Source organism: Cyprinus carpio, chromosome B7 (assembly GCF_018340385.1).
Source record: "Cyprinus carpio isolate SPL01 chromosome B7, ASM1834038v1, whole genome shotgun sequence".
NCBI lineage: Eukaryota > Metazoa > Chordata > Actinopteri > Cypriniformes > Cyprinidae > Cyprinus > Cyprinus carpio.
The window spans coordinates 39,171,824-39,198,487 of NC_056603.1; the positions used below are offsets into that span (position 1 = coordinate 39,171,824).

The 26,664-nt window shown below is 36.7% G+C and overlaps 1 protein-coding gene across 1 annotated transcript in view; it reads right to left on the bottom strand.

Annotated features, from left to right (window-relative positions):
* Positions 1-26,664, bottom strand: part of LOC109047447 (polypeptide N-acetylgalactosaminyltransferase 18-like) — a 99,770-nt gene that overhangs the window by 53,739 nt on the left and 19,367 nt on the right. Inside the window, exons 2-3 of the mRNA XM_042728604.1 lie at positions 3,517-3,712; positions 580-746 (exon numbers count right to left, since the gene is read on the bottom strand). Coding sequence (XP_042584538.1) covers positions 580-746; positions 3,517-3,712 — 363 coding nt within the window. The remainder of the gene's footprint in view (positions 1-579; positions 747-3,516; positions 3,713-26,664) is intronic.

Consider the following 26,664-nt stretch of genomic DNA (forward strand, 5'->3'; position numbering starts at 1 on the left):
TGCATTGTATTATCATTTTTTTGATTAATGTTAAATATAACGGGAGCTATATTCATCAGCCTGTCAATTAACGCTCTTACTGCAGCACCAAATTGGTGGAAATTAAAGTAATAATGAGCAAAAAGGCCAGCAGACAATCCCGCTACATGCAACAATAGTCCAGAACATGAGGTGCATGATGTTGGAGAAACAGAGTAATTCATCACGTTTCTAAGGTTTAAGCTTTCCGGGCTAAATATTTCTCAGTTTGCAGCTGATTAGTATTCTATCACTAGTCACTTTAATCCAATGAGCAGAGCGGCTAATTAAGCAGACGGAAGGGTTAGATTGAAGACAGAATGTTGAGAAGCCAAACAGCGGTAATTATTAAGACTATAAGCCACACACTGAGAACTAGCTAGTCCAACACAAAAGAGCACTACAAAGAAATGCATGAGGTTGCCGCTGCTGTGTTCCAGTCTTACAGGAAATAGTTAGGCCAGTGCTTCACATTAATGGCACTCACTACTTAGACCTTGTGAGACAAACATTACACAATTGATAAACATGTTAAGCATTTTGCGATGTGTGTAAACCTACCGTTATTGCTGTTGTCATCTACGAGAATGATCTCTTTGAGCAGGTGGCGCGGGGTTCTGTTCATGGCCGAATGGATGGAGCGCAGAATGACTGAGAGCGCTTCGTTCACAAAGATGAAGACTATACTAACCTGCGGAAGGTTGGACGGGTAAGACATGTTTTTGCACCTGTGAAAACAGATGAAACAAAGGAGCACAAATGTTAATGTATTGAGGCATTTCCAAGAATTGGATACAAAATCAATGTCCTTTTAATTTCTAAAAAACAAATCCCATGTAAGATTGTTAAAGTATTACTAAAATTAATCAAGCATGCAACATAACTAGTTTTAAACACATCAGCTTACAATGTTGATGTCCCCCCAGTTTTTTCATAATCAGAATTTAAAAAAATCAGCTGAATGCAAATTCAGTTAAATAATATAATTCCATTTTATAATGCTTAAATATTCAAACCTGTTATTCAAGTGACTTTAAGGAAAGATTATCAATAATTTTATCAATAATTCAAATATATGACCTATTTTTTCTCAAATAAATGGTGTTTTTTTATCTTTCTACTCTTCAAAGAATTCTGAATAATAACGTTTTCAAAACTGATAATAATAAGAATCAATGTTAATATTTAATAGCAGTTTACAATAACTGATCTGTAGATCAGTATATTAGAATGACTTCTGAAGGATCATGTGACACTGAAGACTGGAGTGATGATGCTGAAAATTCAGCTTTGCCATCACAGAAATAAATTGAATTTTAAAATGCATTACAACAGAAAACAGTTATTTTAAATAGCATTACCATTTCGCAATATTACTGTTTTTACTGTATATTTTATCACATAAATACAGCCTTATTGCAGAAGACACTTCATTAAAAACGTTTAAAACTGTAATGTTTCCAAACTTTTGACAAGTATTGCATATTCAAATAGAAAATAAGTTACTTTAAATGTTAATAATATACACAATATTACGGTTTTGTAATGTGTTTTTGATCAAATTAATGCAGCCCTGCATTTCCAAAACATTACAAAACTTAATTATTCAAACTGTAGACCAGTGGTGCATATGCTTCTTACATTAGTCTATAGATGTTGTCTATTTAATTTTTGCTTATTTAATAATTATTGCCAAAATAATAACATCACACAAATAGGGGTTTAAGATGTATTTAGACAGTTTTAGCAACCAAAAGTTTTAGTAACAGAGTTGAGAAACTGCAAACCTCATGCAAAATTTATAGTAAATAAAAAAGCTCATATAATATTTAGTTTGACCTCCTGAGGTATATAATCAGCATTTTCAGAAGGTTAGGCAACTTCTATGCTGACCATTTATTTAAACGTGACTTCATCTTCAGTTTCAGGCCCTATTCTGTGTACCTTTACATGGAAATCGCCGGAAATACTAATGAGAGACAAAAGGCAATTAGACAAACAGGACCTTTTTGGTAAATATGGTGGTCTTTACAATGATAGGTAATGTTTTGATGTTCTTGGCAGACTGGAGTTTATAACAAGTGGGTTTTGAAGGTTTTCAGACCCAGGTACTCAATAGCAATTTGGCTTCACGGAGAGAAAAGAACAGATGTGATCAGATGTGAAGGCGTTCTTTATGTTGCTGCCAGCAAGACACATCCAGTAATTACAGGCTATGGAGTAATTATGTTTCTCCACATACACCTCTTTCAAAGCCTGTCAAAATAGAGTCATTGGTGTAAACCGTATGTTGCCATGCTTTCAACCCATAACAGACTGTAAAAAAATAAAAAATATAAATAAAAACAGTGTCAGGTTTTACATTACACAAATTTTCAGCAGTATTTTTATACACTACTGGTCAAAAATTTTGATTTTTTTTTTAAATGTTTTTGAAATATGTTTGTTATACTTTTGTATACTTTGTTATACAAAAATTCAGAAAAAAACTGTAATATTGTAACTTTTTTTTTTTTTTACAATTTAAAATGATCGTTTTCTAAATATATATATATATATATATATATATATATATATATATATATATATTAAAATGTAATTTATTTCAGTGATGATAATGCTCAATTTTCAGCATCATTACTCCAGTCTTCAGTGTCACATGATCCTTTAGAAATCATTCTCATTTGGTGATTTGATGCTTAATTATTACTGGTGCTCAATTATTAATAATGTTCTTATAATCAATGTGGAAAACAATTTTTACTGCTTAATATTTTTGTGGAAGCTGTTTTTTTTTTTCAGGATTCTTTCATGAACAGAAAGTTAATAAGAACAACATTTATTAAAAACGAAATAAATAAAAACATTAGAAATTACTTCAAAGTCACTTTTGATCAATTCAATGCATCTTTGCTGAAAAGTATGCAATTCTTTTTCTTTTTTTAATCTTATTTCCCAACCTTTGAACAGTAGTGTATCATGGTTTCCACAAAATATTAAGCAGCAAAAACTGTTTTCAACATTGATAATAATAATAAGAAATTATTCTTGAGCCCCAAATCAGCAATACATTACATTTTAAATAGAAAAAAAAGTTAAATTGTAATATTATTTCACAATGATTTATATTTATTGTTACTGTACTTTTCAAGTAAATGTAGCCTTGGCAAGCATAAGAAACATTGTAAATACCATGCCACACGATTATGGTAATCATTATATAGTATATATATTAATATCAGTTCATATTGGTGGTGTGTGGTGGGCCAGAGGAAGCAAAAAGAAGGCAATAATCTTCTCATCTGAATTTGTTTTTGAGAACACACTGCTCTTGTTTGCCTCCTCCGAGAAAACGCCATGGGTATACATCAAAATACTATTATATTACCATCATATTTCAGTGAAAAATGAACACAGGGCTTCTGCTGACTGCAAACATTGATTTGTGCTCAGCAATCACATTAGTTCACGTGGACAGACAGACTGTCAGACACTCACCCTTCAGGTCTGTAGTCTGGGATGGGTCTGTCCATAGAGAGGCGGTCACTGAGGTAACCGTTGTAGCCGTAATACTGAAACATCTTGAGGGCCACTCTGCGGCTCTCTGGCCCCAGATCCTGACCCCAGTGGTTGAACAAGGACGAGTCAGAAAAAGATCGATCTAGCTGATTGTCATCTCCTTTCAGCGGGGACTCTGTGAGGGTCAAAGAAAGAGAAGGTTGGTGTTCCCCTGATGATGAAACGTGTCAGAGAACAGAGGCTACAGAAGGAAAATGACACTGTAGGCATTTACATTCACCGATTGTGCTTAATAACACGACAGCTCATGAATAAATGCCTTCACTGGTGTTCTTTCATTAGGCAAACCCTTGTGAAAAAGAGTTGTGCTTAATTGTATTGAAATATTCAAATCTTAAAAATGTCAAACCAAAAGTTTACCTTAAAAGTACATTTAAACCAAAATCCAATTGATACATATACAATTTTGCCTATTACACTGTTTATGTAAGCACAAATGTTAGGGGATTTTAGTTTATTCCTTTATAAACAGTAGGTTGAGTTTGGCTCAAACCAACAAAATAACAAATCACATGAGCTTTCGTGTGTGTGTGTGTGTGTGTGTGTGTGTGTGTGTGTGTGTGTGTGTGTGTGTGTGTGTGTGTGTGTGTGTGTGTGTGTGTGTGAGTGTGTGTGTGTGTGTGTGTGTGTGTGCGCACGGATGTTTCTTTCTCGTTCTCTCCCCAGCACTACTGTTGCCTGGTTCGTGGCTTCAGGGGCATAACTTTCACACCTCTCTGTTTCTATCATTCTCTATTTCTCTAGTTTCTATCTGAAGACGAAATAGATTATTTTTGAAATTCAACACAGCTTGTTTCTTGTGTAACTTTTTGCCCTTTAAACTCCCTATGTATGCAACTAGGGAATGACGTAGTGGTCGTTTCAAGGCAAAGTTGTGATAGGTTTTAAAAACTCTTGAAAAATACATTTAGTGTGGTAACAACTGCGATCTTGTAAATTTTATGTTCTCCCCATTCTAAATAAAATAAAATAAAAATCTTAGTTCATCTGTATTTTCCTTCACTGACACCTTTTAGGTGTCCTTAGACACCCCTTAATTACCTATTAGGTAATATGTCTGACAATCTAATGAAGTGGTAACCATCCCTAGAGAAAAAAAATATATAAGACAATTAAAAAAAATTAAAAAAAAAATACAAAAAAAACAATGCTTTAACTCAAAAGACTGCTGCTGTGGGAAGGTGAATTGCAAATGATTTGCAAAAAGCAGAATATTATACTGAGGGAAACAATGTTCCATGCAAACAATATCCTTACATAACACTCCCATTGTGCATGAGCTTCGGTTTTGTTTGCGTTTCAATGTCACTTTGATTGACCTTTGTGCTTGACTGTCGCTTGTGACCTTTCCACATCTAGCAGCATCAGCCACGCACTAACATGCAGCAGTTTGTAGCTATAAAATAGAAAGCAGAGCTCCACTAATATATATTTTATGAATTGCTACTATATTAAAGAACATTTTCAGCTCAAGCTCAAGTTGCTTTCAACATACAGTAAGACATTATCTGTAAAATCCTTCTAACAGATCCAATGTGCTCAAAATATTTTTTTCATGGTTAGTTCATGCCATAGTTAACAAATGGAAACTTACTGCAAAGTGTTACCAAGATATCTTTCAATTGACGTTTCTACTGATTGATCGATTGATTGATTGATTGATTGACCGATCGATCGATCGATGGCCATTCCAGTGTGAAAATTGTTTCAGTTTGAGCATATCACTGTTATTCAAGAGGAAAGAAAGTAATTGACAACTGACTTAGAAAAGGATTTGCAAAAGAAAATTAACATGCTGCTTTCCATATAAGAACACTAATACTGTAGTTACTTTTTTAATGAGTAATTGTGCCATTTCTCATTAAATTCCATCCACATCCAAATTATAGCCATATATGCTCAACACTCATACTGTATGTGAACTGTTTAATGTGGTGTTTTTTTTTTTTTTTTTGTTTGTTTTTTATCTTATCCAAAGAATACAGGAAAAGCATCTAAAAACAGACGATTCTCTATTAAATCTCATGAGAACTGAAAAGGCAATAATATATTTCCCCTTGGTATTCTACATTTGTAAGAAACAAATCCATCAAGACATTTTAATCTTTTAACCTTAGTCCACAATCCACAATAACACTTCCTCCAGAGAAAAGGATTGTTTTTGCCTTTAAACAGTGCTTAATTTTCACATACAACTTTTTCACTGGAGAAAACAATATTATGTATAGTGAGCTTGTATTTTACCAGAAGAAATGGTTTGAAGTTAAAAGCATCTTAGGATGGATTTGTTAAATACATACACAGATATTTTTGCTGCACAAGACATTAACTGATGGACATTAGTCATGTAGATTACTTGTAAATTATTGTGAAGTTTTTATTAGCTGTTTGGACTGATGGCACCCATTCACTGTAGAGGATCCATTGGTTAACGTGATGTAATGCTAAATCTCTCCAAATTTGTTCTGATGAAGAAACAAACTCATCTACGTCTTGAATGGCCCAAAGTAAATTTTCATTTCTGGGGGGATTATTCCTTTAAAAACAGCCATTATTATAGCTACGCACTTCTTATCTACAATATTTCAGGCTATGGGAACCGAATACACAGAATGAGGAAGTCACATTGTTGTAAGCCAGAGTATTGCAACCTGGACCTGTGTGAAAACATGACTACATGGCTACTAAAACTGAGGGGGTCAGTATTGATCACTGATGGAATCAAATACGGCTCTGTTGGAGACTGGCTACAAAGAGCACAGACACCCACCCAAACGGCAGCTGTGAATAAACATTGAAGCTGTGCTGCTCAACACAGCTCTAGACTGCAGTGGACTTTAAGCACTGGCACAGGAAAGTGGCTTATTGGACCCTGTGCACAAACACGCAACATTTGACTTCTGAGATGAAATATCAATATACTGCACTTCTATTTTCTAGTAGAAAATTCATTCTGTTTTATGTGTGAACACTTTCTGTACTTCCCCTTTCCAGTTCCCTTTCAGTCGGTCACTCTCGACATCATGTCATGATCGACGAATTGGGATCCTGCCAGAGAGACCAATCCATCTTGAGTGTAACTAAACACACCAATGGACATTGGCATGCGGAATTAAGGATGTCTGATCACCCGTGTGTTTCTGGATGTGATCGTTACCTGGCGCCTCAGGCCGGTCATGATCGCTGCCTCATGTGTCTGGGCATTAAGCACGCTAAGGAAGCATTTGTGGATTTTGTAGACCATCGCAGAGTTGCATAAAAGGCTCCACTATGTTAAATGTGGTGGAGTCCCTCTACTTCTGCTGCGATCCAGCATTCGTCCTGGTTCGTCATCCCTCGACCACTGCTTCCGGTAGAGTCAGAGGTGATTTGATGATCACAGTGAGGGCTTCTCCAGAGGAAGTTCCTCGCCCCTCAATTGCTCCGCAGCTGGTGGAGCTGCTGGAGGTGCACGCTTGGCCCTCTGCAGGACAGAGTGTACCGCTCGTCTCCTTCGGTGCTCCACCTGCAAACCAGATGTTGATCTCTGCATCGGAGGGCGAGCTCTCTCTCTCCGGGGATGACGACTCAGCTGCATTGCCCCCTTCGGGGAGAGTGGGGTTGCCCAAGTCAGACCCAGAGATGACGGCTATGCTTTCCTGGGCCGCCGAGAATGTCGGGCTTGTGTGGAATCCTCCACCACGTCCCAGTCCTTCTAGGCTGGTTCTCATCTCCCCCTTTGGTGCCATTCTTCCCGGAAGTGCATGAGGAGCTCACGAGATCATGGAAGGCACCATTTACTGCCAGAAACAAATCATGCAGCTCCTCCTCCCTCACCACCCTCGATGGCGGGGCCACTTTGGGGTGCACAGGCATTCCCCGGTGGAGCGGTCTGTGGCCATGCAATTATGTCCTACGACTGCTACCACTCTGCGGGGTGATCCGTATCTCCCCTCGCGGGTCTGTAAGTATTTGTCAGGTGTAACTGGCAGAGCTTGTGGGGAGGTGGTCTCTGCCCTTCGCGCCATGGCATCATTGCAGGTTCATTAGGGCAAAGCCCAAAAGGGACCTACATGAGGGTGGTCATGACCTGGTGGTTCTACATGAACTGCATGCTGCGACGGACCTCGCACTCCAAGCAATGAAGGTAACCGCACAGACTGGGTCGTGTGATGTCCACCCTGGTGGTCCAGGAGTGCCATCTCTGACTGTGTCTGGCCGATATGAAGGAGCATGTTGAAGTGCAATTCCTGAATGCTCCTGTATCACATACCGGCCTTTTCGGTGGCACAGTCGAGAGCTTTGCCCAGCAGTTCTTGGCAGCGGACTTCTTGGTGGACTGTGCATCACAGGATCACTTCCTCCTCTTTCACCAGCCGACACCAGTGGGGTTTGCCCAGGACCACTGGGCAAAAACTCTTAAAAAACTCTGCTGCCCCACCACAGGTATGTTGGCGACTCTGTTGGTTCCCCTGGCAAGGTCTCTCGGAGCCTGGTTAGCACTCCCCAGTCCGTATCTATGTTTCCAGACTCATCACCTGGCGTCCCCCCAAGATCATGGGTGAAGGACACGATAAAGCCAGTCCCTCCAGCCTATATGAGGACGGGGTTTTACAGCCCAAGAAGAGTGGTGGGTTACGACCAATCTTGGACCTGTGAATTCTGAATTGCGCTCTTCACAAGCTGCCATTCAAAATGTTGATGCAGAAACGCATTTTGGAGTTCATCCGTCCCCAAGACAAGCGATCAACCTGAAGGACGCATACTTTCATGTCTCGATCTTCCCACGACACAGGCCATTCCTGCGTTTCACCTTCGAGGGTCGGGCATATCAGTACAAGGTCCTGCCCTTCGTGCTGTCCCTGTCACCCCATGTTCGCTAGGTTCTATTGCCTACATGTTGAACTGGTTTCCTTTTGTGTTTTCATCTCAAACGAGTGGTGGCACTGAGAGGCCCGGTTCAAAGTCGGCTTGCGGCATCCTTAACGCCTAATTCTCCAGAGAGTTCCCTAATCGGTGGAAGGGCACTCTTTGCCAGTGTTATACAAGTCCTACTGTTTGGGTTACATGTGTGACCCTCATTCCCTGAAGGAGGCAACGGAGACATCACGTCCCGTCGCCATAGTTGTTGTACCACCGCTGAGCTGCCAGGTCACCAGTGAAAACATGAATTAATGCGGTTCACCTGCTGCCCCTTATACCCGCGCTGTGGGTGTGGCAGCCAGATGCAATTCAGCATGCCAATATCCATTGGCTCGTTTAGTTACACTCAAAGTGAATTGGTCATTTTGGCAAGATCCCAATTCGTAATGACATGATGTCTCCATTCCCTCCTTCAGGGAACAAGGGTTACACATGTAACCGAGATGTTTTCTATTTTAAGGCCTTTTGATTAAACTCTCTTCAGACATTGCAAAATGAATCTCAAAATCAAATGACCTGACGCTGCTAGGCAGGGGGTGTTCTCAACAAATACAAGTTGTTTTACAACCATGAATATAGCTAAAGTACATATTATTATTGGTGGGGATTAACTAATAAATAAACACAACAAAATTAATAAAAAAATAAAAAAGTTACTAATTTTATTTTAAACTTGAAAAAAGGCATATGTAGGTAATTTTTGCCAATCCAAACAGTACCAATCCTTTTTTTATTGAAGAAGTCACCAACCATTTTTTTTTTTTATTTTGATATTTTGTGTTTTAATTTTAATTTTAGTTACACTTTTTACTATAGACGTCACGATTCTCAATATAATATCAAACTATTTGGTATGACATCAACGGTTCAATACCCACTCGTGAACTGCGTTATTTTTTTCTTTTCAGTTTTGCATTTAAATAATTTTTGTGCTTTTTATTTCCTTCATAATTGGTGACATGAGAAAATGCCTCCCTGCTAATAACATGCATTTGAAAAAGCACATACGCCAAACATCTCGCCTTGTAATGACTTGCGATGAGAAGTGTTTCTAAACCTGCTGTCCAACAAAAAAGAACATTATAACTTCACAACATTAGTCGAGTGTTTAAAATAACTTTTCCTTTTGTGATCTGATGTGGCTTCTTGTCACAGAATGAGGCAGAAAATATATTCTATACTGTAATAAAGGCTATGTCAATTAGCAATGGCTTAAATATATTTAACCATTATGAAAATACCTGAGATGGCTTGAAGAACACAGATAAACCGTATATTGTCACAGGCCAGTGTTTATTGTCCTCCGTCTACCAGTATGAATGAAACACACATTACATGTGTTTATAGCGCTTAATAATGGCCAATCCATCCTAATTTGGGTAAAAATCGGAAAAATAATACCACTGTCAAAATACATTTTAAGTAGACATAAAATATTCCACACGTTTTCCAGCGTACAGAGGTTTACAGGAGTTTTTTATTCTTCATTTGTTGCAAAAACCCTCTGATGTGCCAAGTCATCAGAACCGATGTATGTATTGAACCATGGGCTAACTGTACTACATCCCTACTTTTTACTAAACATTTTTTAGTAGATATTTATTTGTTTGTTTGTTTGTTTTAGTTAGTAGTTTTAGTAAGCTACAGTACAATAACACCACTAGCAGAAATTTTTCAAGCAAATGCAGAAAATGAAAACTGATTTGTAGCTTTCTTGGGGTCTATTGGGAACCCTGAATTAGACAATTATATACTGTACTAGCACTCAGATATCATTTCCTCAACACTACAGATTTAACTAACTGCTTTATAAGACATGATGTGTGTGTCAACAAATCAGATTGGGAAATCCATTAAGGAATAATAAAGAAGTGGTGTGTACATCAATATATTGCTCATACAGGTGACAGATAGCTAATTTATCTGATCTCCCCAACTGTGTGGTGTCTGCTTCAGCTATAATGTGCTGGCTAATAAAACGTGTAACTGTCATTTGGCAAATGTACGATTTTATGGCTATTTATGCATTATTCTCACAGCAGAGTAATTGCTTTGACAAACAAAATAATAGATGACTGGCCTTGTTCAGAGAAATGTGCTACGTGTCATGAAACCGGAAGCAGCATTGACACAATGTCTTGTTAAAATGCTTTTCACCTGCATTGTAAATTTATTTTGGCAGTGTTTGGTGTACAAGATGGACCAAGGACTGCTTTTAAAAGCATTCACTTAAGAGACCATACTTAAATTGACAAGGTCTTTGCACACCGAGAGTGAACAAAAAAAAAAAGCATTTTCATCAGTCAGCTTTAATACATGAAACAGACGTCACTTGCTTTAATGCAAGATACAACTCGTCAGATAATACAAATTTAATTATGTCATGTGCACTGGTGTGTTTATGGGATTGCAGTCTCACACACATTTACCCTGTTTAATAAAATGAAAATATATTAATATAAAACAAAAAACTATTTTTTATTTGTATGTACAGTACTCCAGTCAAATCAGAAGTCTAATAAATGATGTTTTATTCATAGAGAGGGTCACTGCATGTTGAGATCAAATGACCGGCTAAAAACTACTTGTCTCGGTAGCCCTTCAACTTTAATTGATTAGCAAGTACTAGTTAGTCCTTGCTGCTAAAAACATATTTCTTCACTGACAACAATTCAAAATTAACAAGGGTTTTCTAATTAAATGAAATAACAACACTTCTGTTTTTGTAGTGTTAAGCTACTGACAGTTGAGCTGCTTATCGCTAAATTGAACTTGTTTCATTATTGATGACCTTTACACAGTTATAAACTGAACTGAATCAACACTAAACTGACTTGATTTGAATAAGGACACTATTGTCTTGTTAGAGCTGAATTTGGATTTGCTTCATATCTGATTATGTTTGCATCATTGATTCTTTTACTTCCCTGTTGAATTCCAAGTTGACCCTCTAACTCTAGCACTCTCTATTCTAATTCTATTCTTAAAAGAACTTGCCCCTTTTAGACTTGCACTCTATTCATTTACTAACTGCTTGTTTTCTTAGAAAAAACACTAGCATCTCTATTCCTTTTGTATTCTATCTATTTTTCTTTTTATTTATTATACAATTAACAAAAACAATAAATGCCTCTAGCTTGCTCTATTATTTTTCTATTCTATCCGTTTTGTTTTAATATATTATATAATTTATATAAAAAAAACTTGCTACCTGTACTAACTACATTAAAGTTTTTGATTGCTTCCATTGTCCTCATTTGTATGTCACTTTGGAAAAAAACATCTGATAAATGACTAAATGTAAATGTAAATGAATACTGTGAATCTGCTCTCTGTTGTAAAAAGCACTATATATTAAAAAGGTGACTTGCATGGGGGAAGTCGTGGCCTAACGGTTAGAGTGTTGGACTTGCAATCCAAGGGTTGCGAGTTCGAGTCTCGAGCCGGCAGGAATTGTAGGTGGGGGGAGTGAATGTACAGCGCTCTCTCCACCTTCAATACCACGACTGAGGTGCCCTTGAGCAAGGCACCGAACCCCCAACTGCTCCCCGGGCGCCGCAGCATAAATGGCTGCCCACTGCTCCGGGTGTGTGTTCACGGTGTGTGTGTGTTCACTGCTGTGTGTGTGCACTTTGGATGGGTTAAAAGCAGAGCACGAATTCCGAGTATGGGTCACCATACTTGGCTGTATGTCACGTCACTTTCACTTTCACTTTTGAATTGACTTGTTACATGTATGTGTCACGAATCCTGTCCATAGACTCCTGTCCGATTGCCAACCGAGGTCACCCTTCCGTTACACTGACTCTTACACTACACAAACTAGTGAATGTCATCCCGGACTACATATCCCAGCATACATTGCACTGATTACACACAGCTGCTGCCAATCACACACCTTACATAAGCCATGGACTTCCTCTCTCTCACGGCCAAGAAATGTTTAGCGTATCACTGTGTTAGCGATAGCTACATCACGGAGCCAGTTCCCAGTTCTAGTTCTCAGTCTAGTCTTGTTATAACCTAAACACCTGTTACCTGATCTTGTGTCTGTCGTGGATTTTCCCCTTTGTCTTGCCGTTTCGAACTATGTTTGCACCTTGCCTGGACTATTGCTTGCTTGTGGATTACCTGTTTGCCTCACCCTCTGGATTACGTTCACTGTCGTTTGAGCCACGCCTGTCTCTGGATTACTCTCTTGTCTTGCCTGTGCTATATCTGCTATTGTTGTCGACCCTTGTTTTGGACCACGTCTGTTAAATAAAGCCTTGCATATGGATCCGCACGTTTCCTCTGTTTTTTCCATAACAGTATGTTACTAATATTTTATTGCATTATAGTATATGTTTCACCGATGCCTGATTCTTTCTGGTTGTTATTTGGGGGGTATCTTAAGGGGATAGTTAAAATTATGTTGTTAATTATTTAATTTATTTTTGTTCTTAAATTGTTTGACATTCCTTTAATATTTTCATTCATATTCGGAACACAAATTAAGATATTTTGGATGAAAAATATCCTGCACAGACAGCAACACAACTGACACATTCAAGGCCCAGAAAGGTAGTAAGGACATCATTAAAATAGTCCATGTGACTTCAGTGGTTCAACCTTAATTTTATGAAGCTACCGAGAATACTTTTTGCGCGCAAAGAAATCAAAAATAACGTGCATGTGTCATGGTACTGTCATGAACGCATGGTGGAAACTGACACGAAAGCGAAGAATTGCTGAATAAAGACGTTTATTTTATTTTTTTCTTTGCACCCTTAAAGTATTCTCGTAGCTTTGTAAAGTTAATGTTGAACTACTGAAGTCACATGGATTATTTTAACAATGTCCTTACTACCTTTTTGGGCCTTGAACATTTTAGTTGTGTTGCTGTTTATGGAGGGACAGAAAGCTCCCGGATATCATCAAAAATATCTTAATTTGTGTTCCAAAGATGAATGAAGGCCTTGTACGGGTTTGGAATGACATGAGGGTGAGTAATTATTGATAGAATTTTCATTTTCATTTTCAGGTAAACTATCCCTTCAAGAGCCTTTCACATCATAACACATTGGCCAATGTTACATTTAGTTCTTAATAAACCATAATACACTGGCAAGGTGTTACAATAGTCTGGTAAACTACAAATGTACAAATATATGATATTGCCACATGAAATCATGCTGCCCAAAATATTTTTCTAAAGATAAAAAATGAATGCAGCACATATCATTTTAATTGACGTGTCCTAAAACCCCATTATATGTGCCTGAGGGTCAGTGATGTGACAGTATGTCTGGCTATTAATTAGTCTTCTACCTCTGAAGAGATAAGAAACCACACTGGCGTGGTCAGGGGTGGCTTTTGTAGACTTCGTAACCTAGGCAACATCTAGTGGCTCGGTCTGCTCAGCATGTTGTCCCAAAGGATCTTTGTTGATAGAGGAATTCAGTCTGCAAGCATGCAGGCCAGCTATCAGAGCCTTTCAACTCAACAAAAGAGACACAGGCCTTCAAGTAATGGAAGTCCTTTCACAGACATTAAACACAGCTATGAGAAATGGCAGAATTTCATAAGCAGTCTGAGAATGACCCCACATCAGTGTGTGCTGAGAGCATCACAGCAAGTATACATTAAAAAGGTCAGGAGCTCTACCGCAGCCAACATGCTGCATGACAGGGATGAATTCTTCAGGATAAAATCTGTTAAATGGCTTTCACGAGCATTTTACTTCATAATGTGATGTATTTCTGATTCAAACTGGATCTTTTACTGGCGGAAGTAATGTGGGACAGGCTGTAGGTCAAGTTGTATGATCGTTATTTGTTTTTATTGCCGCAGCATTGATTACATTAACGGGCATTAAATTAACATGTTCACTATTGCCATTTATTCTAAAGGCTAAAATTAATGCACTACCAGTCAAAATGTTTTTGAAGTCTCTTCTGCTCACCAAGGCTGCATTTATTTGACCAAAAATAGAGTAAAAATGTCAGAAAATGTGTTGAATTTCCCGAAGAAAAAAAAATATAATATAATATATGTACTGGTACATATATAATAATACAAAAATTATGATAATAATAATAATATATACATATGTACTGGTAAAACATCAGCCACTTTAAGACACTTTATATAAGGTGGCTCAAAAATTACTCATGGAGTTATATACGATTCTGGTTTTACAGTCCACCCCCCACCACACTTGCTCTCACATAAACAGAGCCCAGCCCTTCCTTAAGGAGGTGGGCCGCCAAACACAAGCACTGAAAGAGGCCCAGAGGAAGCCAAAGAAATAAAAGTGACTTCCTGACTCAGAATATGGATACAATAAGAACAGTTTCACAAAACCCGGAAGAAAGTGTGTGAGACATAAAAAAGGGACACAGGAAAATGACTAAATAAACAGGATTTATAGATACTGCAGATTGTGGATAATTGCTTCAGGATGAAATTACGCCACACCGAACGAGCGGTTCATATTTTTTATCTGAGCTCCTGTGACTCCTGTGTGGAGTCAATCAGATTTCCACACTGATGACTTGTCTTGTTCTAGCAGGGTGTTAAGCCCCGGCAGCTCTAATCACATACTCTCTGTGAGGAACATTATCAAACACAGTCAGGTGGGCTGAAACAGGATGGACTTCTACAAAAGGCCACCTGCATAAAGAGCTGTATCTGATGAATGAGGTGCCAACAATGATTTGGCTTCACGCAACTAATGTGCTCACATAAATCAACAACAAAAATCATTTTCCACACCTAGATAAAAAATCATATGAATTATTTTGAACAGTGTGTGTTTTGAGATTTTTACTCCATAGTAATTCATGCACCTTTTGTTTTTGTTTAGCTAGCCATAAATATATTTTAGAGCATTGCTTTAAAGCTGATGTTTGAATTAGTTTCCTGAAGAAGTCATCATGAAACAACAATATTCACAGTCACAGACAAAGCTGAATAGTGTGACTTCCTTTCAAAGAAATAAATAAATAAATAAAAAAATAAGATAATATATATATATATATATATATATATATATATATATATATATATATATAATATATATATATATATATATATAAATATATATATATATGTACACACTGCATGTGTATACTTTTCTATGTTTTAATCACAATACTGATTATTAGCTGATATTACAGATTTAATGTGTGTGTGTGTGTGTGTGTGTGTGTGTGTGTGTGTGTGTGTGTGTGTGTGTGTGTGTGTGTGTGTGTGTGTGTGTGTGTGTGTGTGTGTGTGTGTGTGTTGATGTATTCTATGTTTACATATAAAACCTTTAAAAGCACTAATAATTATCACTTGTTTATTACTTGCATTTTTCAAATTGTACATTATACTGCTGTGCCACTTAAAATCTTGTGTACCATTAAAACCAATTGAATTTTAATATCAGGCTTTTTGTGATGAATATTCAGCTTGGGCCAGAATTTTCAAATTAGTGCATTCCTAATCATTATTATTTTTCTCTCTCTAATACATCAGTGAACAGTGTAAATGCATCACTCTGAGGCATTAAATTACCAGTGGGATAAAATAATACAATTAGAGAATGAACATTTGTGCCAGTGCATGGAAAGTGCATGGACTTTTAGTTCTGCCTGCGGTACTGTGAATGTTTCATACTGTAAACACAGAAGCAGGCAGCTCTAGACATGCAGTTTAAGAGGGATGTTATAGGCAGGTGCAATCCAGTTTGACATGCTGAAAGAGGTGCCAGGGTGCTGGTGTAGTCGTAATGTACCGTGTGCACTGCAAGAACATGTGACCAACTGCATGTAACCAATAATGAGCGCAAACAAAGCACGCTGCCAGATCACTTCCCACACAGGCATATTAATAACATCTGCTGTGCAGAGAACATTTTATACTGCGCTGCAAAACAAAGGCATTCGTCTGTGTTACAACACGTTTATCAGACCTGCTCACAGACGAGAATGAGAAGAATTCAAGCCCACCCCTAACTCTCTCTGAATCTATCCACCTTTCCAAATGTCCTTCCCTCACTCTCTCCCTGTGATGGCCAATACAACTTCAATACAACATCTGATATCAAGTGCTCTTAATATCAACATCACTGCTATTGATACCAATACTTATACCTCTAATGAATGCTGCATTTTTCTGATTTCTTAAGATAAAAAGGGTAATTACAGCCTTAATTAATATTATATTTGAAAAACAGGTTACACTTTGTCTTTGTTACAGTGTACTTATACATTTAAGTACTGAGTAGTATTTATTAATAATATGTACTTACTATGATAAGGGTTAGGACTGAGGTTCAGTTTAGGGTTTTGTTGCATGGAATTACTCATAATTTACTGTTAATACTATAGTAAGTACATCTAACCTGTAACAATGACACTGTAAAAAGGTGTAACCAAAACAATTATTCATTATTAACATGAAAATAGGTCAAATTGCAACTCCAAATGCTTTTGTTATACTTGTCTTTTTTTAAAAAGAAAATACCATTTCAGGCTTTCAATTTCAAAATTAATGTTTAATTCAGTGTGTTACTTGCCAATTCTTTGTAATTATTTGTGAAATTTAGAAGAACTTTGCTAGAAAAGAAAAGAAAAGAAAAGAAAAGAAAAGAAAAGAAAAGAAAAGAAAAGAAAAGAAAAGAAAAGAAAAGAAAAAAAACTCTTGATTAGGATAGGAAACAATTCTTATAATTTATTTTAAAATGTTGATAATAATAATAAAATAATATTAATTAACATTTGTAAATTATATGGATGAACTCTGAGAATGTTTCGACACAACTTCAGCCTCATTTTAAGTTATTTTGGCTTTACTGTAATACTGTTTGATGTTACAATTTAGTATATGTCATCATATTATTTAAATTCATTATCTTAATCATAAACACACTGTTAATGCATATTTCACAAATAAACTGTATGACAAGAGCCATAAACATAAAAGCATTTTTCACATCTGTCGCCACAAATCCACTTACTGAAAAAAAAATGCTGCAGAACTGCAGGTGTTCAGCAAAGTGCTGGAGAGGTTTTAGTGTTTTAGAAGAAAATAAGAGGGTTTTTACCAAATATCCTTTAACCCCATAAAGAATAGTATGTGTGATGGGGCTACAGTATATCTAAAAAAATTGGGTAAAATTTGAAAAATGTATTTACAAACATGATGTGGGGACGGATCAGATGGCGTGGGTCTATAGCTGACATGTTACAAGGGAAAAGAAATTCAGATTTGGTTACAGAAGTGCAAGCCAAAATTCTAAGACTGTTTAATGCCACTCAGCGGGTGTTGCAGTGCATCAGTCCAAAAGAAGTTAAATAAAAAGCACCCATGCATAAAAAAAAGTGTCTCACACAGATCCAGGGGTTGAACAATGGCCTCCTGTAGCGAATCGATGCGTTTTTGTAAGAAAAATATCTCTATCAAAACGTAATAATCACTTTAATGTAGCTTGCGCCAACAGTTGTACATGGAAGCAGTTCCGGGAGGATGACATATGAGGACAGTGTTGTGCATGCGCTGGTGAGTCTCGTGAAAACCAATGTTTGTTTACAGGAGCAAAGGAAGCAAAATTTCCTTACTTTAGCAAAGGAAACCCAGTCTCCTCTTGGCTTATATCGAAATCCTCTGACATTCTTCTTTACAAATCCTTGTTTTGTACTTCTAATTAGGGACCGTTGTTTTGTTTTGATCTCTCCCCTGCGCTTTCGCGTTCGTCACTTCTGAGCGGCGCATGTGCAAAGCCGAACTCATGCGCCATCCGCCCGGAACTGCTTCCGTTTACAACAGTGAACGCAAGCTAGATTAAAGTGATTATTATGTTTTAATATGGCTATTTTTCTTACAAAAACATCGATTAGCTATAGGAGGACTATGTTGAGACACGTTTTAATGGGGATTAATTAACTTTAAATAATTAACTTCTTTTGGACTGATGCATTGCAACACCTGGTGAATGGCATTAAACAGCTTGAAAGATCAAAGACATTTTTTTATATAACTCCGACTGGATTCATCTGAAAGAAGTAAGTCATATACATCTAGTTAAGTAATTTCTGGGCTAATTTTCATTTTTAGGTGAACCAACCCTTTTAGTGAACATTTGGGGAACTATTGGGGAAAAACATCGGATGTGTAACATTATATTATATCTGTGCTATACAGGGTAACATTTTATAATAACGTTTATAAGTTTATAAGTGTATAAGTGATTAGTTTATGATAACTAATCATTTACAAAGCATTCAAAAGTTATTAATAAGTGATATGCTAACAATTTGTGTTTTGTTAATTCATTTACAAGTAATTAGTTAATGATGAACTAATCATTTACAAAACATGACTATGCATTCATAAATGATTAATAAGTGATATGTTAATATTTTTAACTATGTTTTGTAATGTAAAATGTTCATTGGAACTAAATTTTTCTCGAAATGGACTTTGCTAACTCTATCGATTTCAAACGGGTGTAGCTCAGTCATTGTTTTTCAAACATCTTTTATATATATTTTTTATTTTAATTTTAATTTTTTAATTTAATTTTTTAACAAAAGGGGCATTTGAAAAGACTGTTTGAAAATATGCTTTATTCATTTTTGCAATTCCGCTAGGTGACAGTAGTAGTGACACAGAAACCACATATTTCACCTTCAAACCTTTAAATTACATAAACAACTTGTAATATATTAAGGCTGTCTAAACCAAAAAAAAAAAAAAAAAGTCAATAAAATAATATAATAATCATAATTCAATACTATTCTGCAGTGGTGCTTAAGAAACTAGGAATAACTAGCTACATAACACCATTTAGTGTGAAATAACTCCAGATGTTTTTTTAATGAGTGTTGTTTGTGACTGCAGTGTATGTGTTAAAATAGGCAGAAAGATAAATATTTTTGCTAAAAACAGTTAATTTTTTCACTTTGGGGCTTATGATGCATATAATTATAAAATAATAACATGATCATCAGTGTAATAAAACACTCAATTTGACTAAATCTTTCAGCACTGTAACGGCAAAAATAAATAAATAAATAAATAAATAAAAACCTAAAAACAAACACAGTATCAGCCTTGCTATTAATGGGTTCATTTTTTCTATTAAATGTCAAATAAATGACTGACTGCACTTGATGAACTCATTAACAAGGCAGTTGTAAGCAGTGGTATTAGGAAAAAATTCAGTCAGACTGTCTGTCGCAGCATGTAAACAGGTTTACAGAATAACAAGACAATATTCAACAGAGCAGCCACTAGTCTAATACAGCAAGACTCTACTCAGGATCATTACTTATCTTTTCTAAGTAAGGGGTTACTGCGTGCCTGCACACATATGCATGACAGCACACACTATGTAACAGCTAAGAGGCAATTAGTGTGTTGCAAGGACTGTGGGTGTGCATTCATTTACTCGGAGACCAAGCACTGAGAGACAGTCTACTAGTGCAATTTTTAAAGGAACAGTACACCCAAAATGTAACTCAGTAATATAATCACCCTCATGTCATTGAAAAAATGTAAGTTGATTTTTCACACAACACAAAAAGGGAAACATTTATTTCTGACTCAGTATAAAACTCGCAATTGCCTTTTTTTTTCTTACAGATTACTTTGTGACAATGTGACAATAGTTGTTTCCATCCAAAGATGTGAATTTAGAATATCGCATAAAACATTTGTGAATAAAGCACTGTTTCCATCCCATGTGTTCAAGAGGATAATTATCACCTCTTGGGAAACTGGATCAAAGTATCAATAATATGAAAGTTGCGACAACCGTTAAAGCCTGTTGCTCTTTTTGCTTGCATAATAAAATTAATTGTGCCTCAGAGAGTGCATACGAAATGCAAAATTAAACGCTGTCATGTTATCTTGAGGTTGAAAGCCTGATGTTTGGGATCACAATCGTGTGAGAAAGTTATGGGCTCAGGCATTTCAAAATACTTACAACAATATTTGAGATGGCATACAATGAGATTGATGCACTAGTTAGTTCAGTTATCACATCACATGATCTATTACAGCAAAGTCACATGACTCTTTTTGAAATGCATTAAGAAATTTATTCAGCGTTTCCACTCGTTTATTCACGCCTAAAAACTATCCAACTCATATCAACATTTTTAGAATCTATGCACATCTTGGCTTTTCCATTCAGCACTTGTGACTATATCAGCAATGGAAAAAAAAAAAAAAGTTCTAGAAGCATTTTACTACTGTTCCCAGTGAGTTATGAAAACAGTTACAACGTTCTCTGAGCATTCAAAAACGTCCACTTTTTACAGTGCTTTATGAATGTATTTACTTGCTTATATACAAATGTTCAGGGAACATTCCTCATATTGCAAACATAATGGGAATATTCCTTTTTAAATGTGCTCTGAATGTTTTGATACAAATAGTAACTTTTAAAAAATATTGCATGAAATCCAACTAAAATGTTTCAGAAAAATGTTCAATGAATGCTGTACAAATAACATTTTTGTGCTAATGTTTTTAGAACATTATTAAAGACCAGATAACTGTCAGTCCTGTGTTCCTGTGTCTTGTTTTTCTCCCCATGTTCTCCCCATGACCTAGTTTCTCCCTCGTATCAATTATGTTCATTAGTTCCAGGTGTGTCTTGTTAATTTCTTGATTAGTCCCATAATTTAAGCCCTGTGTGTTTCCATCTACAGTGTCTGGTATTGTGCGTCGATTCCAGTGCTACGTGTGTGTGTTCCTTGGTGTTAATAAAGTCTCTATTTGTTCTGGATTCCCTCTGTCTCCTCGCTCCTTCGTCTCCTACACATCGTGACAATAACTTTAAACAAAAATTCTATTATTGTTACTAAATTAATATTTGTTTGTAACTTTGAGAGAACCTTGTCGGAACATTAGCCAAAGTTCTGAGAATGTTCTCTGTTAGCTGGGATCATATTATTGTGATTTTATATCTCACAATCATGAATTTGTATGAATGTGGCTTTTTAATTGAATCTTTTTTTTTTTTTTTTTTTTTTTTTTTTTTACATTTAGACAAAAACAGCTTCAATATTGTCCATTGAAACAGTTAATTGTGACCACAAGCTCAAAAAACAATAATACATGTGACTTGTGTGTTAAGTCTTCTGAAACCAAATGAAAGCTCTGTGTGAGAAACAGAAAGAAAATCAAAGAATTTTTCACTTAAAACTGCCTCTTTTAAATGCGATATGCCAGAATGAATATGCACAGTGAAGAATGTCATTTGAGATTTGAAGCAATCTCAGATTTAATAAATAAATAATATAAGTTTACTGTTTCTCACACAAAGCTATCATTTGGTGTCAGAAGGCTCCAAAAATAGTCTTGTAGACTATTTATAATGTTTATTTGCCCTCTTCTGAGCCTGACAGCCATCACAATGAACTATGAATGCCATTATTCTGAAAAGAGCATGAAGATTTTTCAAAAATTCCTCTTTCGTGTTCCACAGAGAAAAAATAACAGCATTTGCATTTGGAACAATGTAAAGGTGAGTAAATAATGACATAAATTTCATTTTTGGGTGAACTAACCTTTTGCGGAAGACATTCTCTCATTAGAGCAGGAAACACAGTTTCAAAATAATGAAACAGGGACGGACCTCAAGTCTCATCTTTTCAGAGAGAGAAAATCAGAAGTGGACGAATTTGGGTGTAACACTTTATTTTCCTCATTAAAAGAATAAAATTGCTGTCTTCAAAGGTAAAATCTCGTAATGCAATTCCTTTGTATATTTCTAAATATAGTTCAGGCAGTTTGGGCTCCAAACACAGGGAGCAAAGCAAAGGGTGAATGTGGGTGGTCTTCAAGGTCTATTTTCCGTCTGTCCAGAGGCAAACCACCCACTTCAAATCAGGTTTTGTTCTGGTACTCAGTGTTACAGTTTTTCTTCACCATGGACAATTGTTTTTCAAAGATCCTTTAAAGCCGAGTTCCCTTTGAATGCTGTAATCGCCTTCAGCTCGTGTAAGGGGCAAACTCTCTGGGAGATGTTTAAAAGGTTGCCGTTTTCAGTATTTTTTTCCTTTCTTTCCAGTGCATGCATTTTCCTTTGGGGCTTCTGATGCATTTGTAAGCAGGGCTGAAGATATGGTCAGGTTATGAGGGAGCGTCCGTAAGAAACAAATCAAAACATTGCAGCAGTGCCCCGGAGGGAACTTCCCTTTCTTTCCTCGCTGATAAGACATCATACTGACACCGGCTCACATCATTAGCTCAGAGAGAAACTTTTCAGAGAGAAAATCTCTCATCTCATCTGCATGGTCAAAACCTGACAAACATGATTATAATGCTATTAAACCCTTGCATTAGAACAGATCAAATGAGAGCAATGAGCCAGATCAAAACAGGAATATAAAACAGCATATTTTACTGCACTTGCCTAGCGTGATAATTTTAATAATTTAATATTTAATAAAATGTAATTCCTGGATGGACCGAATGCAACGGAACAGAACGCAGGGGTCTTGAGATGCATCTTAAAAACGTGGCAAACTCAATGGGATGCTTGAAAATCCCCGCATGACGTGATGGCTGATAGCTTCAGACATCTGTCTCATTACAGCATATGACTGCAGTGCTTTAAAGATGATGCATTTATAGATGCAACTTTTCTGAGTATTGTACGTGAATACTGTGTAACACTTCGATGCACCAGTCAGAATCTCCCATTACTCTGATAGAAAGGCATTTGAGGGTGCTGCAAATTTCAAAAAGTCTGGACACTTAAAGACTACTTTGAGTCAGTTCTCAAATATGTGCATCCACAATTTTGAATTAAAAAGCTAATATGTGACCCTGGACCATTCCATTGATGTATGGTTTGTTAGGATAGGACAATATTCGGCCGAGATACAACTATTTGAAAATCGGGAATCTGAGGGTGCAAAAAAATCTAAATACTGAGAAAATCACCTTTAAAGTTGTCTAAATGAAGTGCTTAGTAATGCATGTGACTAATCAAAAATGAAGTTTTGATATATTTATGTTAGGAAATGTACAAAATATCTTCATTGAACATGATCTTTACTTAATATCTTAATGATTTTTGGCATAAAATAAAAATCTATAATTTTGACCCATACAATGTATTTTTGGCTATTGGTACACATATACTCCAGCGACTTAAGACCGGTTTTGTGCTCCAGGGTCACATATGGTCTGACTGTCTCAGACATGATTTTTACTTAATGTGATAGTTCATCCAAAAATGAAAATTCTGTCATCATTTACTCATCCTCAAACCTGTATGAGTTTCTTTCTTCTGCTGAGCAAGTTTATTCTGAAGAATGTTTGTAACCACACAGTTGATGGTAGTATGGTACAGCACTGAAAAAAAATACTATGCAAGTCAGTGGCTACCGTCATCCAAGTAAATGATGACAGAATTTGATTTTTTAGGTGAACCATTTTTACGTACTTTCAATACATTAAAAGTATGAGAGGAATGAGCATGGCCTAATTAATATTCATGAGCTCAGCTTTCATCAAAGCCTGCCCATCTTTGGCCCCTCCACTGTCGTAGTCAATCTCCATTATACGTACTCCGTACTCAAATCTCCATTAAAATAGTCTACAAAATTGTTAGAAAATAAGTTGATGGAATAACCAATACAGTCTGAATGTCCCAGGCATGTTTTTATTTAAAGGTATGAACACTCTTGTCAAAAAGTGGAAAATTCAGGAAACATGCAGTGTAAAATCACCACTCACCTAACATACGAAAACTAATTAATATTCTTCAGCTCATCTTTCATCACAGCCTTTCATCATGCCTGCCTGACATGTCACAGACATGTGCCATTAAAACATCTTAAAATGTATTAGAAAAAAGTTTTCTAATACATTTTAGCTTTTTATAGGCATGTTGATTTCAGTAAACTTCAATTTTAATTGGGTACAAGTCAACACTTTTTCAGCTTATCAACTAATGAACCCTGTACTTAATTGAAATTTTGTGCAAATTGGATGTACAAATTTTCACATTTGTCAAACATGGCAAAAGTGTGAAAAGTAAAAAAAAAATGATGTTTTGATGTTTTAGCAGCAAAGCTTTCATTAGCATGCTAACAGTGTGCTGTGCTTTAACCGTCAGACAGTTTTCATGGGAAAAAATCTGTTCAGAAAAGTTGCATCTTTAAATTCATCCCCTTTAAAGTATCTTTGGCTGTTGCATCTCTCTCTGTTTTTTTAAGTGCCTTGGCGCAAGCACTGCATAAAAATGTCAAGTTAAACAGTTTTATGTTTGCTCAGAAGACCCCTACATTCTGTTCCATTCCATCTTGCTGTTTTCCAACTGCAAGAGCACCTATTATGTAAACGGCCCCCAGAAACGTGTCTGATTGCCAGCCTAATTATACAGGGCTTCCCGAAGACCACAAACCGCAGACTAGTCAATTTGAATACCTGTAGTTTTTTGTTCATCCCTAGCGTAAACCTGTTGTACTGTATGTGAACATGCAGTGTCCTTCAAAACTGAAAATCTTGATGGATGTGGAAAGCAGGGCCGAGAATGTGAACGCTCATCACTGAGCAGTTATTTCAACTGGTACTGCTTCCCATAAATAATTCACGAGCAGAGACCATTTCAACCTTTATGAGGCAGAGAGATGGTGAAATTCTGCGGGTCAGTCGCAGCTCAAGATGCGAGTGTCACATATATGAAATAAGCCTCTCACTGTGCAATGCGCCCGTGGCCATGAATCACCTCAAATGCAATAAGTGAGACAGAGGAGATGGCGTGTCATACTTTTGAACCACTTCCTGTAGAAGGTTGCAGCAGAACCAGCTATTTATTTCTTTATCTAAGGGTTTTGCTTTATTTTGTCCTTAGAATCAAGCACTGATGCCACTTGGAAAGCCGTTTTATATGGATGAATTGCACTGATTAACCACAAGAATGAAAAATCCGCTCAAGTTTAATCTTTGAGCTTCCTTTTTCCAAAGTACAGGAACAAAGGGCCCTCTAAAATAACCTTGAACAGGTAAGAAGTTTGCAATCGTGTAAATCTAATTCCTAGGCTTGAGCCCTGAAAGACCGTCTAAGTCTACCAAATAGATCTTGAAGGGAGTGGGAAATCTTAGCCCTCTAAATGAGCTTTCCACCCTCCCAATGTCACATTGAGCTTGAAGGAAACGCTCGGGTGGCTGTGGATGCTCCCCTGGGAGGGCCCATGAGCACTTCCATTTTCCCAGATGAAGCCTCCTGCTTTCCTCAATGAGTCCGGTATCTGCACTCTGAGAGGCCATTAACTCGCTGGCCGGTGACGGTGGGCTGAAGAGTTGTTAAGGATGGGCATTACCGAAGCTTAATGCAGACCTCACTGAGCATGCTCGATGTGGCAGAACCTCATATGCTTTTCCTTGCTTGAGTAGTCTGGAGATCTCCACACACACACACCGAACTGCCACCATTACACGGCCCACAGATTTAGCATCAGCAAACTGCAGCATGCATCTTAGCAAAAAATAAAATAAAATAAAAAAAGTGGGTACGATAAATTCAAGATAAAAGGAATAGTTTGCCCAAAAATGAAAATCTGCTGAAAATTTACTCAACCTCAGATGAGTTTGTGTCTTCATCTGAACAGATTTAGAGGAATTAAGAATTGTGTCACTTGATCACCAATGGATCCTCTGCAGTGAATGGGTGTCGTCAGAATGAGAGTCCTGATAAACAGCTGATAAAATCATCACAATAATCCACAAGTAATACACACGACTCCAGTCTATCAACTAATGTCTTGTGAAGTGAAAAGGTGTGTGTTTGCACAATAAATAAATAAATAAGTCCATCCCTAATGCAAGTTTACTTAAACCGAGTCCATAAATAGTCCATCCTCTGTTGTCCTCTCACATTAAACTCCACTGACATATTTGTTTAGAACTGTTTTTCCTTCTAAACAGTGTTTGATCTTTGCATTTATCGCAAGCAGCTTACACTTTTCTGTATCAGCTGCGACACAAGGATACATTTTCTTCATGTATTTACGCTTTCATTTGAACAAAAACAGCGCATCCGTGACACAGAATAGCGTATGCAGTTTGCGTTCAGCGGATATTCTCCAAAATGGCACTACGGTGATGCGGAGAGACACAGAGGAGACAAATTGTTGAATAAAGTCGTTATTTTTGTTTTCTTTGTGTACAAAA